This window comes from Labeo rohita, chromosome 4 (assembly GCF_022985175.1).
Source record: "Labeo rohita strain BAU-BD-2019 chromosome 4, IGBB_LRoh.1.0, whole genome shotgun sequence".
Classification (NCBI taxonomy): Eukaryota; Metazoa; Chordata; class Actinopteri; order Cypriniformes; family Cyprinidae; genus Labeo; species Labeo rohita.
In genome coordinates, this window is record NC_066872.1 from 26,222,130 (window position 1) to 26,242,411 (window position 20,282).

Genomic DNA, 20,282 nt, shown 5'->3' on the forward strand with positions numbered 1-20,282 from the left:
TTAGAAACTGGCACCTAGTGCTACAATGCATAGCATTAGCGTGATGTGATAGCCACATCGATGTGTGAAGACCTGTAACTGAATTTATATCAGTTCACAGAAAAACTGCAGCTGTTGGCTGTCCTAGAGTTAACACTGCTGAATAAATTCCCTTGAAATAAAGTTATTTCTGTTCAATGTGCAGGTAGTACCTTATAAATCATTATTGCCTAGTGAGGTTTTGGTGTTACATTATATACTTCAAATACTTGTCATTACTAAGATTTGTTTTTGTGTCAGATAATGAAGATCTAATTATTATTTGACTTCGGAATTAAATATGTCTAATCAGGAAGTTTCAAATACCTTCCTCTTTCAACCTGGCATGTTGTTGAACACCCCATAATTATCCCTCAATGTATGGATAAATTAACAGGAAACCACTCCTTACCAGCCCTAACATGTCTAATTGGATTTGCACTGGCAAATCCATGATTTTATTCCTGTCTACCTGACCAGTGGGAGTTCAGAAAGATAGGCACTGTTCAACAGCTCCATCATGATTCAAAGGTGCAAATGTCTAACTACTTTCCTCAAATGAGGTCTCAAAGGAGTGATTCTTTAAACCCTGATCAAATCTAATCCAGTCTAAATTACATGGTTAATAATGATTCTCCTTTGAAAAGCCATTTAAGTCTAAAACTACACAATCCATCGGGTGTCTGCTTGTATTTGAAGTGATGCTGGTGTCGGTTCATTCAGAACCCCCCAGGAACCCAAAGACTGGGGTAGAATGTGAAAATTTTCATGACTGTCGCATTCCGACACCCACCTTTGCTAGTGTCAGACTTAAAAGAGTGGAGAAGACCTCTAGCCGCAGTTCATTGATTTTAGCCACACTTAAATTTCACACAGCATGCACAACCAAAGCCCCCCGTCCCAGATGAGTTGCATGTGTGTGAGAGTGTGTATTTGTGATATTTAATCTACCACAGAGAAAAGTGCCCTGTGCTTGGTGTGAGCTAGTAAATGTGCTTAAGTCACTGAGTCTGGAGGATGGGGTGTATGGATTCTGTGTTTAGTATTGATTTCTATAGCATGTAGTGATTTGCATCTCCCTCCTCCATGTTTTTACTTCTTTTGATGATATATGATGTAATACAATGGGCTGAAAATAATTCCTCTCCACTACAAATATGTGTGTTTGTTTTAGCTGATCTCAGATCCACTCTGACTGCTAACCTACAGATGTTCCTGCAGCATTAGAGACTGAATTCTCAGTAAAAAAACAAAACAAAAAAAAACTATCTTTTTTCAGTGTGAAAAAAATGGATCTCAAAATCATAGAGTAACTGTTGGAAAGAGTTCAAATAGACAAAAAAATGATTGATTATTTTTCAATTGTACTTGATAGAAATCAATCACAGAAGTCCAATATCAGAATTTCTAAGTGTAAACTTTGAAAAAAGTTATTCGAGAATGAGTGCAGCAGAAGAAACTCTTATTCGCAGAAAGCTTATTCGCACTTGTCTTGACTTGAAGAAGCAGGAGATGTCACGTTTGCAAGCTGTGAAGCTGCCGTCCGCACACAGATGTGTGCTTTGTCGCTGTGGCAATAATCTCCAGGGCGTTCGTGAAAAGGTGCTACAAGTGACTTGGCAATGCATGAAGTCGAAAGCCCAGAAGAGCGTTTGAACTGAAATAAGAGACCAAAAAACAGCAAAGCAATTACCCCGCATGTTTTTGCAAATTGAAACTTGTGCACCGTAGCAGCGTTTTTATGTGAAACATCTCATTTCCTATTTCTTCCTTTTTCATCTACTTGACATTTCGCACCAATTTGAAGCGAATGGGTCTATCTGCATTTGATTTGGGCTTTTCAGGTTAATTACTTTTTGAAGACGCTGACTCACAGTCTTGAAAACATATTTGAATAATTGTTTCGCCAGGCCTGTCAGTAGCTGTCTTAGCTGAAAACAGCAAAGAGTAATGTGTTTTGTATTTCTGATTACTCAACCTTAAAACTAGCATAGGATTACAAAATTGATTATGAAAAGCATAATTAGTAAAGATGTAACAAATGTGATGACAAACTAAGGAAACTGTTATTCATTTGTCTCGTTCACAGGCTCCTGAATCTGTCCCTCACCTCTGACCTGGTGCCGGATCAGGACGTGATCGATGTCATCATAAATGTGGGCCGCAATCCGCTTGGAAGACATTTAGCATGGAGATATTTCCGTGAGAAGTGGTACATATTGAATTCCAGGTGAATGTGGCTTGCTTCATCTCTGTTTATCAGTGATTTCAACCTTCCTCTCAGTCCCTGATATGAATTTCACATTCGCACTCTGATAAGATATTTATTGGTGAATGTTATTTCTTGTTTGTGTTTGGAGGACCAGAAAGCATTATGGAAAATATCTATTGGTGTTTGTTTGCTTCTGAGCTCATTAGAGCAGCGCTCCAGTGTTTTTAATAACAATGTCTCTCATTGGCAGGTATGGAGAGGCCTTATTTATGAACTCAAAATTAATCAGCGGCGTGACAGAGTTTCTCAACACCGAGGCTGAGTTGAATGAGGTGAGGCTGAACTTTTACATCATCCTGAGGCTTGTACACCTCTAATCAAACTAAAACACTAATGAATTATTGACGAATCTTCATGGAACATTAATACTTACAAACAAGCTTTGGTCAGCAAATTATTGAGATGGAGAAAATAAGCAAAAGTAAATTCTGAAGACTGCAGAAATGTGCTCTGGACCATTTTGTGGGGTTATTTCCTCATTGTTACTGCTTAACCTTATTACAGGAAATGGAACGTATATTCACTTATTCAAATTCATTCAGCTTCAGCCCCAGAGGACACAGACTGCTGATGCTTCTCACTGCAGCACAGCACTTTCTCATCCAGCTGACTTCGCCTTCCACAATTTATCATTCATGCAGAGATAATACGAACCCCCTCAGTGTTTTCTTAAACAGAGCATTAGCATACTGTCATTGACAATCAGCTGCTGCCAGAGCACTTCATCCACAGATTCACAAACCATCAGCTCTACATTTAATACCAGTGGTTTGGAATGATCATTTTATTTTTGCTTTACTCCTGAATCCCAGAACATGGTCATTCACATAGTCCTCATGACCTCAGGAATTGAGAATCGTTTTTGTAACATGTTATTTGGTAAATGGAAATTTTAGATGAGATTGCATGCCTTTAATTGATGATAAAGGTTGACGGAGTGTTTTTTTTTTTCTTTCTTATTCGGACAAACACCCAAGTTTCCTTCCCTTCCAGAAAAACATCAACACGGATAATTCTGTTTACTTCAATAGTTTGGAATGATAGTTTTATATCATGTGAAAGTTTTTATGAACAAACAGCTAATTTGAAATAGCATCTTTACCCCTGAATCCATTGGCATGATGTCAATTCACATAGTCCTTACGACCTCAGGAATTGGGATCATTTGCATAACATATTATTTGGTAGATTAAGATTTTAGATTAGATTTTTATACCTTTAATGGATGTTGGAGGCTAGCAGAGTTTTTTTTTTTTTTTTTTTTTTTGACAGACATCCAAGTGTCCTTCCCTGCCAGAAAAACATCAACACCAATAATTCTGTTTACTTCACATGCATTCCCACACCTCATTATCATGAACATCGTTGTTATCTGCTAAATTACATGTCAGGCATTTGCATGTAAATGCACCGTATATTCATACACTGTTTCACTGATGAAGCTGCCACTTACACGCATAAACACAATCTCTCTACATCTGATACATCAGAGACAATACAATGACAATGTTAATGATAATGTTAATCATATCAGTTGTTTATCTTCTTCTCCTCAGCTGAAAGAGTTCATCATCCTGACCAGCGGGGGAGAGTCAGCACCTGCGTTCTCTCGAGCCATTGAGATCGTTCAAGCTAATGTAAAATGGCACATCCTGTTCCAGCAACAGTTTTACCGATGGCTGCGGAAAGCTCCCGATGGTTAGCTTCTATTAGCATGGAAACCCTATCAGACATTTTGAGGCCAGAGTCGTGAGGACACTTACGTGATATTAAAAATAAAACATTTATGGACTCCAAGAAGCAGCAAAATTGAACCTCTATTTCCCTGCTGTTTATGAAACAACCAGGCACTGACAAACAAAGGCAAATTCCCAGAGAATTGCTGGCCAGCACAGTCACTGCACCAGAGACAATATAAGGAGAAAAGGACGAGGTGTAGAAAATGATTGAAGAGATCACAACATTCAATATATTGACTGAAGGAGTAAAATTTGCACTTTTGATTTAAAAAGAACCGATTGAGTTTAATTTTACACTAGAACATGGATTGAAAAAACAATGTGATTTGAGCCAAAGAGGCAAATTTATGACTCCCTTGTCCAAATTTGTATTCATAATGTCAAATATAATTTTTTTCAAAACAATCTTGACAAGCAGTTTTGAAAATGTCTGTCTTTCCCCTGTTTCAAGCAAATTTAGGAGCTCTATATGTATGTTTGTTAACTACAAAAGAAGAAAATACTTTGTCTACACTCACTGCATTCCCTCCTCAAAGACTGCTGCTGTTCCGAGTTGGAACAAAAACTCTTTTTAAATTTTAAATTTCAGTGATAAGCTGCTCTTTGCTTTCCTTGCACAATCACACCATTTTATTGACTTATATTTTATATAATATCAAATGAGGCCATATCTACCTTCATCAATCAGTTAATTAAAGGTAACTGTAGGTCATGAGAGGATCCAGAACAGGCCGTTGTCATTTTTCTGCTATCATGGACAAACACATGCAGGCTTGTCTGATTATGGGTCGATGCTAATTAAGGAATTCTTAAAGGTGCCTATCTCTGTTGTCATGGGTCAGTAGTGGATTGAAGATGAGTTTGTACAATGGAGATTGTATAATAGTGACACATGATAATTTATACAACTTGAAGGATATGCATATACATGTATGTTGGTTTATGTATATATGAAGAGTTCAGATGCAAAACCAGCTAAATCCATCTGACATCTTTCTTTAAAAAAATGCATTTTTTTCTGGCCACTTTGTATAGGTTTCTATGTAAGTACCGGTACTTCTGATTGGACTGAGGCTGGAATTTAGCGAGTTTGAAGTAAAAGTATTTGATGGACGTATAATATGTGTCAGGAGCATTCACTCACTATCATTATCTCATTTTTGACCAAGATGGCTTTTAGCTGGTTTTGCATGTGAACTCTTCATATATTTATACAAAGTTAAATAATATATGGGTCAATGATGTGGCGCTTTTTTGGAATTAAAGGGATACTTCATCCAAAAATGAATATTCTGCCATCATTTACTTACTTCTAATCACTTCAGCTTTTATTCCCATTTAACCACTGATCAACGCAAAATAAAGCACATTAGTATGGCAAAAGTTCAACCCAGAAGCCCAAACTGTGTGCTTGACGTGTGAGAACAAACCTCAGTGGTTTTATCCATCAAGAAAGCAAAAGAATTTTCATTTTTGGATGATCTATCCCTTTAAGTAATTCAAAAGCACTGTATATTGATGCAGTTTAAACAGAAAATGGCTGAACTTCTGTGATGAAAGTGTTCAAATTCTGAATTAAAATTAATTTGGATTTTTATTTATTTTTTTTTTAACATTGAAATAAAACATGTCAGGGTGGTGTAACCATTAAAAGACTGAAATTATTTTAGGATGTTTGCCATGATTATGTATAATTATTTCATCTTATTAAAAAAAAAATAATAATAATAAATAATAATAATAATAATTTTATATATATATATATATATATATATATATATATATATATATATATATATAATGTTTGAAAAATGTTTGTCCACCAAAAAAGTCACTGTGGTATAACCAGCACATAGGATTTTTAGCAGTTTGTCAGAGGTCAGATGGTATAATCTGGAAGTAATGATGTCCATATTCCATGTATTTACTTATTTTGATAACATTTATTTAAGGTGTAATCAATTTTAATTACCTGGTGGTTGCACCACTTGACATTTTTATTAAAATTATGTTTACATTTTTTTTTAAAGTGTTAAACCAACATAAATACAAAGATTGCAACTCTTGGAATGGTTCATATGCACTGGATTTTAGAAGATTTTTCCTTTTCATCATCTCTGACCTTTATAATGGACCCATACAAAGTACAAAACAAAATAATTTTACCATTTACATTTTGTAGATTTGTTGACCTTAATATCTTCAAGTTAATTTGTGTCTGTTCTTTTTTTGTTTTTGGTATACACGACGGACATAAATGTAAAATGTGAAAATGAAGAGCTAAAAAGAAAAAATCAGCGATCAGTGCCTTTTCTACCTCACTCTCCTTTTCCAATTAGAAAGACTGGCAGTGCCTTGAATAAACCTGTCATAAGCATTCCCATGATTTGGTGTCTGATTTTTCAAATGAGTCAGACGTAGCAGGTTTGAAATGTCTCAAGCAGCTGGAAACCTGGAGCCACAGGTGTCGACACAGTAATATGAAGTGTTCAGCATTATTCAGGCTCTGACTAGAACTTTAAAGTCACTCCAAAAAAGTGTAACAAATGACATAAAAAGGCTGACACAGTCAACCAAATAAAATTGTTCCATTGCGCCAAAATAACTCTGCAAATGTCTATTCTTTTTCAGGGTTAAGAGTTCACTTTATCATTTAGAGAACAATGTGAGAACATAACTGAACCATTGAAAAAATCTATCAAACTTGAAATCATCTGTGGCAACACTAAAATGAAAAGTCATACTTATGGTGTAAAACAAATCAGACAAATCTGAACTTAAATTTTTGTTTCAAGCATGATCTGGAAAACCTGTAAGATGCAAGTTTTACATTCATTCTAAATCATAAACATCTTAAAGACATCCAATAGACGTCTATTTGACATCTGATATAAAACATTCTATAGACGTATTGCAGATAAGCAAACACTCTTAAAAAATACATCTTGCAGATATAAATGCAGTCGTCAAATAGACATCTCCGTGATGTACGTGTGCTATCAGGAAGTCCTTCACAGTGTCTGCAAAGCTGGATGGCGACAAGAATTGCTTAAAAATCTGAGCACCTTTGTACTCTTTCTACCTTTTCCATCACACTGCTGAAGTACTGATAAGTCCTGTTTGTCCTCCTTCATTCATCTTTGCCTCTAGGCCACATGCTCACGTTTCGATGTTGTGGCTACTGTTTGTGGCACTGAATGGCCTTCTTTACTGGACTGAACACCAATCAAGTGACTCTCAAAACATTCATAATATGCACCTGAGACTAACATAACTATAATCTGTAAGTAAAGCTAAGATAAAGATATTCTTAAAGTAAAGATTTTCTTATTTAAATGTCACAGTGAAAAATAGCTTCATTAGCTGCTCACAGCTGAAAATAATCTCATGCCCCACAACAGTCAACAGAGTTTTCATTTATCCAGTGTGGTTTTCCACAAAATAGAAGTAAAACCAACCTGTACCTAGGCTACCTCTAAATGCTAAAACTTTTTAGTAGTAGTTTATTTTGCCTAAACTATACAAAATTATCAAATTATGTTTTGCAATTATTACAAATTATTCCAGGATTTATCATAAAATGGAAGTTAGGACCATAGACTTTATTTAATAGCTTGATACAGTTGAGGTCAAAAGTTTACATACGCCTTACAGAATTTTTTTGTTTAGTGAGAGTTGTTAATGAGTATGTCCTGAACAGTTAAACTGCCCGCTGTTCTTCAGAAAAATCCTACAGGTCTCACAAACTCTTTGTTTTTTCAGCTTTTTTGTGTATTTGAATCTTTTGCAATAATGACTATGATTCTAAGATGTATCTTTTTACACTGAGGACAACTGAGAGCCTGGGGGTGAAAACTTTTGAACAGAATGAAGATGTGTGCATTCTTCTTATTTTGCTTAAATATCTTTCTTTTTTTCCATTTAGTACTGCCCTTCAGAAGCTACAGAGGATACTTACATGTTTTCCAGAAGACAAAATAAGATAAATTTACCCTGATCTTCAAATTCAGAAATTTTCACCCCCCGGGTCTTAATGCATTGTGTTTCCATCTGAAACGTCAGTGAATGTTTGAACCTTCTGTAATAGTTGGATATGAGTCCCACAGTTGTCCTCAGTGTGAAAAGATGGATCTCAAAATCATACAGTCATTGTTGGTAAGGGTTCAACTACACAAAAAAGTTTTGCATTTGATTAGGACAAACAAGGGACTCATGAAAAACTATCAGTAAAAAAAATAAAAAATAAATAAATAAAATAAAATAAAAAAATAAAAAAGCCATGGATCATTCAGGTAACAACACAGTAGCTATTAAAAATCAAGCAAATCTAAACTTTTGAACAGGGTTATTTATATAAATTCAACTATTACACTCTTAAAAGTAAAGGTGCTTCAAAAGGTTCTTCAAGCGATGCCACAGAAGAACCATTCAGTCAAAGGTTCTTTAAAGAACCATCTCTTTCTTACCTTTTTATAATCTGTAGAACCTTCTTTCGCCATAAAGAACATTTTGGAAAACAGAAAGGTTCTTCAGATGGTAAAGGTTCTTTATGGAACCATTTAGACAAAAAAGGTTTTTCTGGCATCGTGAAGCACCTTTATATTTAAGAGTGTAATCTGTAGAACCTTCTTTCGCCGTAAAGAACATTTTGCAAAACAGAAAGGTTCTTCAGATGGTAAAGGTTCTTTATGGAACCATTTAGACAAAAAAGGTTTTTCTGGCATCGTGAAGCACCTTTATTTTTTAAGAGTGTATTTTCTTTTGTGGACAGTATGTAAATGTCTCATATGTGAAATATTTTTTTCAAGTCAGTGATAAATAAAAAATACCATGCATTTTGCATGATCCCTCCTATTTTGACAAAATAATTACCATTTTGCAGATTCTGCATGGTGTATGTAAACTTTTGACCTCAACTGTGTGTACAATACTGTACTTGTAGACCTATAGCTATACACAGATGCTAAAGAAAGGCACTAAAATGAACACTGAAGCCAGAAGAGCCACCCAGCAGCACAACTGTGACTGGAGAATTTGTTCTGATCCATAAGGAAACATCAAGGACCGTGACAAAAATTCCAGAACATCCCTTCAAGGCAATTTATACGCTATATAAACCTCACCCTTACACTTTCAAAGGGTTGTGAAATGATGTATTTCTTTTAAGGATGACTAAAGTTTGGCGGCGGGTCAAAGATAAAATTGAAACAGGGAAGCAGAACTGGGAAAAAAATCGCAAAAATACACACTATCATCCCTCACTATTACCAAAATACTTCAGCAGGTGTCAGTACTACGCTTCGTCGCAGTCCTGGACTGGTTTCTTGGCAGAGAGTGTAAAACAGATGCAAGCTACGCGACGCAACGCAACGCGACGCCACGCCACGCCACGCCTCAAAAGCCAATAGACACTATTATAATAATACTGACTGGATGCGACGTGGCAAGTTACCAATGTAAACGGTTTGCGTGCTTCTAACAAGAAAGTTTGGAACGTTGGCTTTTACGTGTAGAATTGTATACTTGAAGGTAATGTCTGATTTTGTTATATTCCCTCTATCTTCACTACCTCTCTGCTGTCTGTCCGTCAAAATGAATTGTGCTTTATATTCACAGGCGACTGGAGGCCATTGATTTGTCTCTTTTTTTCAGATATGAAGACAAAGTCAACAAAATGGAAACACATTAGTCATTCTTTTATCAGCAAAGTAAAGATGTTTTACCAGGCATTTGATTCGCTCTGGGCTCTAATGTGGCATCACGGCCAACTACACTAATATTGTCCCTCCTATCTTCCATTTGGAAAAGTGCTGCAAGACACTGACAGCAGACCAAAACAACAATATGCGCCAAATGCGCAGGCTGACGGGATAGAGAAAGAGAGGGCGAAATTGAGAAAACCATTTTTATCACCTCAACATGAATTATTGATGCTCAGTGTTTTGGTCAGAATGGCCACTGTTATTAATCATGTATTAGCTCACATCCAAAAATATGAGAAATGAAATTAGAAAATGAATATTTTTTTTCTGTTGTTCACTCTTTCATGAAAAAGTGGCGCTTCTGTAGCAAAAAGAACAGTGAGATCACAGAAAGCCAGTTTCATCTTTAGGATAACCTTTTCAAAAAGATGGAAGCGTTTGCATAATTTCATCATTTTTTTTCTTTTCGCTCACACAGCCTTGCATACTTAGTATGCATGCAAGTCCCTTGCGTTTTCACAATATCAAACAATAGCTTTGCTAATGATCAATCAAAGTAAATCTATTGTGCATCACTCAAGCACAATGTTAATTACCAAGGAGAACTGCGATGTATTTGGGGAAAAGAGTCCTTTTACATCAAATCTTAATGAATTCAAAGCATTTGACAAGTTTGGAAGAGGAAATGGCTTTGATGTTTCAGTTTAATGAATCAAAGGGAAAAATAAAGAAACAGTGGGTTGACTGAACATCTTAGGGGAAAAATAGGGTTCAATCTGTCATTGTGTACACTGAGCTCTGATATTGTGTGCTAAAACTCACAGCGGACATCTCATCTGAACAAAGCTCAGTGTTTAAAGGGCATGAATATACTTTTAACACCCACATTTCTGTTGTTTAGTTACTTAAGAATGAGTGTACTCAGGTAAAGTCAAAATAAATGTAAGTAATAAATTAACATTTCTATAAATTCATTTAGAAAATGAAAATTCTGTCATTGTTTACTCACCCCTTCAAACCTAAATCACTTTCGTCGATGGAACACAAAAGGAGATGTTTTGAAGAATGTTCATGCTGCTCTTTTACTTATAAGCAAAGTGAGTGGTGACTGGGACTGCCAGTCAAGAAAAAAAAAAATGTAAGTAGACCATTCTAGACCATCATACAATACACAATATTACAGAAGAAATGGGATGAGATGGCATTTTACATCCACTTTGAGGTTTGTTCAAACACTTCTAGAGACTAGAGACATTAAGATGTATCTAAATATCATTATTACATATTCAAAACCTGCATGATCCAATTTAAATATGTGTTTGCTGAAATACATAACCACCCTGAAGTTCTGTCAACCTTTACTTAAAAGGTGTCTAAAATGGAGACAAATCTAATCTCCATAACAACATAGTGACCTTACTGTGAGTTTGTCTTTCAAAAGCTCCATTACTCTTATCAGTGCTCCATTCTGTATTTTCATTTCCCATTATGATTTTAAAACATTTGCTGAGGAGGATTTAATTAAGCCTCACTGAAGAGAATCTGAATGTGTTGTTTTGATAACCACACCGCCATTTCTCGCAGAGAGATATTTCACTAGATATTGAACTTTTTTTTTTTTTTTGCTCCAATCAGTAACTGTGAAAAGATAAGTGAAGGCTTTGACATGGTAAGGTTAGATACAAAATACTTGTGATCACACTCATTTCTCTTCTTTGTAAACAACCCAATGCTCCCGTGTGAATTTCCTGTGAGAGCAGCCCTTCTTTTGAAGATGCGGGCGGATATTGGATTAGCAATGTAATCAATATCTAATTACCTTTATCAAAGGCCTGGGGTTTTAATAGTTGGTTCAGTGGGGGCAAGATACGCTATTTAACATTTAACAGTTAGAACATCACCTGCTGTTCCTGCTTCCCTCTCATTAACACTGCTTTCACACCCAGTGAGTTCTCGTTAGCCATACTGTCTAAATGGGCAGCTGCCACCTAAAGCAGCATCCTAAATGAATCTTAACTTAAATAACAGTGACTACATAGTAGACACAAGTAGTCCACCTCAGACAATAAAGAATTGATTTCAATAGTTGTCATTAGCAGTGTTGGGGAAAGTTACTTTTAAAAGTAATGCATCTTGCGTTACTCCCTGAAAAAGTAACAAATTACGTTACTTAGTTACTTTTTATGTAAAGTAATGTGTTATGTTACTTTTTCGTTACTTTTTAAATCTGGGCAGGGCTTGCTTCTTTGTTTTTAATATAAAACAATTCTAAAGTAAAATCCCTTTCACACCAAAAGTGAAATGAATTCACCTCAGGCTGAAAGAAAAGTACATTTATGCAGGAGATCACTCTTCAGCTATAAAAAAAATGAAGCACAAAATGTTGGTTTATCTAAAGTAATTTTTGCATATTAGCATGGTTGAATTGCATCATCGAAGGTCAGCAGCAAAGACATCGGTTAATAAAATGGGATTAAATACATAAAGGATATTTGTACATTTAACATATTTAATTATTGCAGGATTGCATCATATTCTAAGTTTGCATTTCATTGTTTTTATTCATTTTGAGGAATACTAAATCTGTTTTTTTGTGAGTGAGATGAACGAATGCATGTTCATATTTAGTCTAGAATACAGTAACATCATGTTTACTCCCAATTTCCCGACAGGAGACTTGTCAATCAATAAACGGGGGGAAAAGTAACTGGCGTTACTTATTAAAAAAAAGTAACTCATAAGTAACTCAAAAGTAACTTTATTATTACGTAACTTGTAATGCGTTACTCCCAACACTGGTCATTAGCATGTGGCTAAGCTATGATGGTATAATAAGCATAAAAATACACAGATCTCACAAATATAGGGGAAAACCATCCACTTTTTTATTTGATTAGACTATTTGTGACCCTGGACCACAAAATCACTCATAAAGGTCATTTTTGGAAATTTAGAGATTTATACATCAAAGCTGAATAAATAAGCTTTCCATTGATGTATGGTTTGTTGTGATAGGACAATATTTGGCAGAGATAAAACTATTTAAATATCTGAGATGGCAAAAAAAAAAAAAAAATATACTGAGAAAATCACCTTTAAAAAAATGTCCAAACGAAGTTCTTAGCAATACATATTACTAATTAAAAATCGAAAATTAAGTTTTGATGTATTTACGGTAGGAAATTTACAAAATATGTTAATGTAACATGATCTTTACTTAATATCCTAATGATTTTGGGCATAAAAGAAAAAAGTTGACGATTTTGACCTGTACAATGCATTATTGACTATTGCTGCAAATATACCCGTGCTACTTAAGACTGGTTTTGTGGTCCAGGGTCACATTTTTGTCTACATATTTTTGGTTTCAAATGAGTAAAATGGACATTAATCAAATAAAACGAAATGATATTGAGATACTGAATCATAGAACCTTGATGGGTAGTAATGTATTTAAAACGTAAAGGTTTTGAAGTTTACTTTTTCTGCTTTTAAGAAAGTTCTGAATCCCACACCATAAGTGGTACTCAAGTGCTAACTGAAGACAATAAAAAGCCTGGTTTAATGTAGAGGCAGAAAAACACATTACCATATCATCAGTGTATAAATGAAAGTTCATACTAATGGCATTTAGTCCAAGTTTATTAATTAAAGTGGTCCAAGAACGGATCCATGGGGAACACCTTAACTTACATTAATAAACCTGATCTCTCCAATGTGTATAAATCAAGATCTACCTCATAAATAATTACCAAGCCATTCAACAGCATATTCTGATAAACCTAAGCTGATGAGTCTATGAAAAGCCTTAGATAAATCAATAAAAAGGACTGCACAATGGTTGTTATCCAAGGAAGTCATAAAATTACTTTTAATTATGCTGTAATGGTACTATAAAAACTGGACTGAAAATCAGATAAAATATATTTTGTGGAAAGAAACTCTTTTAGTTGTTATAAGAGATTATTGAACCCTGGCTAGAGTAGATAAATTGTAAATTCCAGTCTACCTTTGTGAAAAAGTACACTTCAACTCAAGAATTCTTAACTTTGGCCCTCAAGGTCCACTTTCCTGCAGAGTTTGGCTACAACCCTAATCAAAAACACCTGAGTAAGCTAATCAAGGTCTTCAGGATTACTAGAAAGTTGCAGGCAGGTGAGTTTAAACAAAGTTGGGGTTAAACTCTGCAGGAGAGTGGACCTCGAGGGCCAGAGTTAAAAACTCCTGCTTTAGCATATTTTTAAAAAGAGTACTTATTAACTCTCTGAGAGTTTAGCATGGTAATGTACATTTGAAAAGAAATAAACTGAGCTGGATGACGACTTCACTGAATCAATGATGAACTGACATTAACTGAAAAAAAAAATGGTACACTACAAGTTAAATATAATTTAATTAAATATAATTTAATGCAATTTGCAAAAGAGTAGACAGCTGTAAAGTGCCAAAATCTCTCTAGAAATCAGTAAAAAAAAAAGCTAAGGAGAGCACTAATACCAGTTTATGTTGATTTAAGATTTATTTTTGTCCTTAGAAAGCTGCCTACATAGGCAAGTCAGGTTTTATAACAAGGCAATTATCTCAGAGCTCCTTCTAATACACATAGTCCTTCCAGCCAGTGTAAAAAGAGCTTGCTGACCTAACATGACTGCAAGAGAGTGTAATATAGAAAGTTGAGAAGCAACGTTGAACTTGGCCGCTGTTCTGGGTAAAGGGCTTCTTCCCTGTCATCTGCTGTCTGTTTTCATAAAACTAATTCCATTCTTGAGCTAGATTCTCTTCGCCCACTGATAGGCGCACCTTTGTCCTATCTTTCTCAGACTGTACCCTCTTTCAATTCATCTTTCCCTCCATTTGGACTTTGTTCCTATAAATCTTTTCCCATGTTCTCCTTCTCCATCTTGGGCTAAATCAGAACGTCGGCAGAGGAGATTACACTCAGCCATATGGATTACAGTGAGGTATCAAAGAGGGTTAGATAATGTATATGTCCGTCCTATGGCTCTCTGACCCTTGATCAATACCATCTCAGCTCCACAGACACACAATCACCTTATAGATGAATGAGACCGATCTGAGGTCTGTCTGACGACTCTCAGACAGAGTATCTGTTGCTTTCCGAGGACGTCCCACAGGGCCCAGCATAGCCGACAGCCATTGATCACCTGGATCGCTCCCGAGGGAAAGGAGAGAAATGAATACAAGGTCCCTGTGGAATCTCTTTGGTGACTGAGCATGGATGTTGAGATGATGTGAAGATTGTTCCAAAGAATAGGCATCAAGATTTCTTGCCTTATACAGCATTTTGGTGAGAATAAAAAGAAGAACAAAAACAGAGCCTGTATCATTCGAAGATAAGGCAGTACCAGTAGGGGAAAACAGACCAGCAACTGGATTAGTGAGGCAGAACAAGGCAGGACCTTGCTTAGCAGGGCTGGACACAAGCGGTACATTCAATGACAAACTGGCACAGGACAGAAAAAACACTGGGAGAATAAATTGGAGAGCAAATGAGGGTAACTAGGGAGGACAGGTAGAGAAGATGAACCAATAATCAGGTAACAAGAGGGTTGGGATCAAGATTAAGGCTGTGTGTCCACCAAAGCATTTTTTTTCCTCCGGGTCTAGAATATTTTTCCAAATGTTTTCAATGGGAGCACCAAGTCTTTTAAAATGCCAGCCGCATGTTGAGGGACTGAGTGTCTTTTTCACACTGAGAGCTCTGCATCTTTTTCCAGTCATCAGGGTTTGAAGACTGTTTAACTTTGGGTACAAATGCAGTGTCACTTTTTAGTCACCCATCCAAATCACAGTGGAGGAGGGGCGGGACTAATGCCATACAGGCCAAACTGTCACACCCTGCTTGTACAACGACTGAATAACAGTGGAAGAGAAGTTAATATTGCTTGTTTCTGAGCATTTAGGTCTTTACCAGATGGAATCCCCTGACTACCGCAATATTGTTATGAAAAACGCTTGGAGAAACATTTAATTTGCAATGTGTCTGCTGTATTACTTCCACTGATATTCTACATCATCGCAACCAAAGCTTGTCAACTGAGGAAAACGCTGCACCACAGAAGCACTCCCAGCATTTTTTTCTCACAGATGGGCGTTTTCAGGAGAGCACCTGGTGCTCACTTTGGTGGACACATGGCCTAATGGGCAGTGAGCATATGGCAAATATGCAAACAAAAAAACAAACAAAGCCATGTGCCCACACAAGCATACGTCCAATGAGAACGTGACCAAGCTGCATGTTCACACAAAATAAGATGACATGAAAGCACACGGACAATGGGGACACATGCTACGCTGAACACGATAACACAAGGATGCAGCGTGTTAAACATACAGTCTGTGCACTCACAACAAGAGACAAAACATGGAGCTTGAATGTTTGAACCCCAGCACCACCCTCTACACGTACAACATATAACGTGGATGAGACAGTGTACACCACAAACCTATGGAGCCCTCAAAGATGCACACTCTCAACAAAAACAAGACAATAGGAGTGTCTCTGTCAGCAAACTAAAGGCTGGGATACACTACACAATTTTTGCCATGATTTTCCACTGATTTACAGTCTAGAGAAGTTGACGCTAGGTGGCAAAAGTCAGAGCCAGTCAGCAGATTTGAGTTCACAGATTTAATAGAAAAATTGCGTAGTGTATGGTCATCACAGTCTCTGATTTTTTAGCTTCAGGCTATGATTCCATCCAGTCGGAGGATATCAAACATGTTTGACATTTTAGCCAATTTTAGATCACACATTGTTTTTATTTGTCATGCGTCTCAGGTGCGTTTTTCTGCATGAGTTTGTTGTGTTTGGAAGACTTTGAAGTCTAATAGAGTGTGTAACAGTGATTTGGTAAGTGTATGATTCCTAACGTTTTAAATCTGACCGAAGTGACCCTGACAGCTTCTATAAAAACAGTTGAATTACTGGTGAACAACTACATTTCACATATTTTTGAAAGAAGCTCTAATAATAAGATAATTTGAAAACAGTAAAACAGAAATTGTGGCAAATTTGTACGCTTTGGGTCAATATTTATTGTGAAAAGCCTATATATACACATTAAATCAAATTATTATTAATTATTTAATTTTTTCAATAATTTCCACATAAAAATCTACATTCTTTTAGCTTCTCTTTATTTACAACATTAATTGTTTAATTTTTAACTATCACACATACTATTTGTAACAGTGGAGCGTAACAACAGAGTTGGGAATCTATGTGCTGGCTTTATTTAAGATAGTAGTCAAAGCAGGCAGAGTCAAAATACCAGCAAACAGTAAGGCAAAACAAAAGTGCTATTGATTAAAAACATGGAACCGCTCAGTAGAAGCAGCTGGTCTTTGCAATGTGGATGGGTGTGTGTGCAACCTTTATAGATCTCCTGATTGGATACAGGTGTCTGTAATTAGTTCTTATGCAAGGGCTTATGGGAAATGGAGTCCGGGAGGCAAAGACGATGGAGATCTCTTGTGCTGAGTGTGAGAAACGTGACACTATGTTTTCACATATAATGCTGCCTTTCATTTTCATATTTTAGGAAGTGAGTCCTTTGCAAGAAGACCATTGTCATCAAAATGTTTGAAAATCCCTCCCTTAAGGTGCTGTCACATGTGTAAATATTGGTTGCAAAAAGGTCTGTTGTCTATTTTCAATACCACAATACCCATTTTCATCGTCATTTTCAAACCAAGCGACTTTAGGTTGGTCAACAAAGTGAATCTGCGTGACCAAAATTGCACTATTTCGCAAAAACTCTCATATATTGCAAATAGGTTTTTACGCTCGCATGAGGTGGTTTTTCAGGCAATTCGAAAAAGGAATATTTTACAAAACTGCAATGGTAACTTTTTGTTCACATTTACAGCTCATTTGGTGTACGTAAAAGTCACATGATCATTCTTTAATGTACCTCATACGTGGCTGCTCTCAAGTATAACGGGATATTCTAGCCATTAATGCTTGAAAAAAAACTTATTTACACTGCACATGTCTGCAGTGCATTACAGTTCCAACATGCCCATCTGAGCTGATTGCAGCCACTCTAGTCAATGTGTTTCAAAGTGCCCCAGAAGTGGCTCTCCATGCTGCTTTGCTAAAGATATACACATTTACGTCTCCTTCGATTAAAGATAATGGCTAGTGCGGTGACTGCGATATACATAAACCTACCAACACAAGTCGTCATGATAACGCCAAAGTTTTGCACAAATCTATAATGGAAACGCACCTACTGTCTAAAAATCTTTCATCCTCACACAAAATTCCTGACAACATGGATTTTCCCTAGAAAATTCGCCAAACAATTGTAAATGTGACTGCACCTTTAGAAGTCTTGTGTATAGTTATCAGAGGCAGCTCACTAGATCTGGGAACACTGCTTACTTCTTGTTTATGTCATCATTTTACTAACTCTGCATTGGCTTCAAGGACAGATGATGTCAAGTAAACACAGTGGAATAGCATTTGATATGAATGTTATGCTTGCTTAAAACACTCAATAATGAATTAACCGTACAATGACCTTGACTGGCTGTAAACACTGCCAATCCACAACAAATCATCGGTAAATACTCTAGTGACAAGTACAGGGCTTAACAGTACGGCGGAACTCCATAAACCAGACAACAAACATTGGGAACAGACATAATCTGACAGCAAACAGAAATGGAGGGTAAAGGGGCGAATGCGTGGTATGGTGTGATGATGCAGTTTTGTTAAAAATATATATATATATATATCAAAAAGAACCAAACAGGCTAGTTCCGGAGCACTATTAGATGTACTGTACACAGGAAAACGGTGGTCGCTGGTGCTGCTGTTACTGTTGGCAGATTGATATTGATTTCTGTGCCACAAGGGGTTTGGCCTTTAAAGATCAAACATATGCCCTCACATCCTGCCCCGCAGCAAATGTAACTGCTTCCTTTGCCAGTCTTTGCCTCTGTCTTGTCCTCTGTGGAGTCTGTAAGTGTTGTACAAACTTCCCCAGTGTACTGTATATTTCTTTGTACAATTCAAAACATTTGCTGCATTTTGGTGGCGCTGCCACTGGGGAGTTGACTTATATGTTTGCTTGTGACACATAAAAGATTTATTTCTATTTGAAAGAAATTGATTTAGCACAAAAACACATTATATAGAACTTTACATATGTCTGCAATTACTGCATACAGTAGGCCTAGGCTTTATTCATGAAACACAAGCAGAAACCTAAATCATTAGTAAAACCATTTTTATGATAATTATTGCATTCAATTTAAATTACACAAACTTTGTTTCATTTAATTTTGTGTTCAGTGAATGAGACTAATAGGAACACTTGCATCTTTCTCACTTCTGACTTTACAGGAAACAAAGCCCTGCGATAAGACAGAATCTGTTGCAAATCCTGCCATTGATTTGAATGTGAAAGTGCTCTGATTGTAGGTATTGTGGAAATGGCAAAATATTAATTTGCATTTGCAGCGCAAAAAGGATTTATGGTCTCTTGTAGTGCTTTGTTCTGAAATGTCAGCACAATTGGAAACTTTGCTGTTCTCTGGTAGATTATAATTATTTATTTATATTCTGAGGCTTTCTGAATTTTTACAGATCACAGGATTTATTATGTCTCTGAGAGGTGAAGCAGAATGAGTCAACACTCTTACTTAACCAACAATAGACATATAAATGTACCTACAATTGGCCGTATGAAGACATTTTGAGCATTAGTGGCTCTAACTGAAAAAAGAACACCATACTTTTGAATTACAACAGATTAATAGTAATGTACTCTAACAGCCTCACTATTAAATAATTAAGGAAATTGTATTCATGGTTTTTAAGGGACAGATCACCCAAAAATGAAAATTTTGTTATTTACTCACCTTCAAGTTGTTCTAAACCTGCATGAGTTTCTTTCTTCTGCTAAAAACAAAAGAATATATCTTGAAAAATGCTGGTAACCAAACAGCTGACTTCCACAGCATTCCATACTATGGAAGTTAGTGGCTATCATCAACTGTTCACATTTGGATTGTTAGTTTTTTCTGGCAAAGAAGAAAAGAGCAAGCACTGAAGGGAAGAGACTAGGCATGGAACGGTTCGCAGTAAAAAAAAACCCGAACCGTACAGTTCTCCACACACGGTTCGGCGAGCAATAGGACCGCGGTTCAACTTAAATCTGACAACGTATCTATAATATGGTTTGTTATAAATAACAACACGTAAAACAAACAGGGTTCGGCTAATGTATGTTTCTGTTGATGAATGTGCATTCTGGCTTCCCAGTACATTACAACAACAGCAAACAAACAAAAAAAAAAAGTGGACAAACCATTCACTCTTGTTCAATGTGAATGCCATATTATGGAATATTAGCAGTCATTTATTCCGTCATCGTGCTGATAATGCGCTGCACAAGTGAGACCTATCTGTGATTAAACTAAACTCATTTAAGCCTTGCCAGTTTAAACATTTAAAAGCCAGAGGATGCTTGCGCAATGAGATTTGCGCTCATCCGAAGCGCGCAAAACCGTGCCTCA

The 20,282-nt window shown here is 36.3% G+C and overlaps 1 protein-coding gene across 1 annotated transcript in view; it reads left to right on the top strand.

Annotated features, from left to right (window-relative positions):
- The window catches only part of LOC127164468 (thyrotropin-releasing hormone-degrading ectoenzyme-like), a 111,056-nt gene extending 104,648 nt beyond the window's left edge, over positions 1 to 6,408 (top strand). The window contains 3 exon segments of the mRNA XM_051108432.1: positions 2,108 to 2,248; positions 2,481 to 2,562; positions 3,847 to 6,408. Of these exon segments, the coding sequence (XP_050964389.1) occupies positions 2,108 to 2,248; positions 2,481 to 2,562; positions 3,847 to 3,993 (370 nt within the window). The 3' untranslated portion in view covers positions 3,994 to 6,408.
- Positions 6,409 to 20,282: the final 13,874 nt, after the last annotated feature.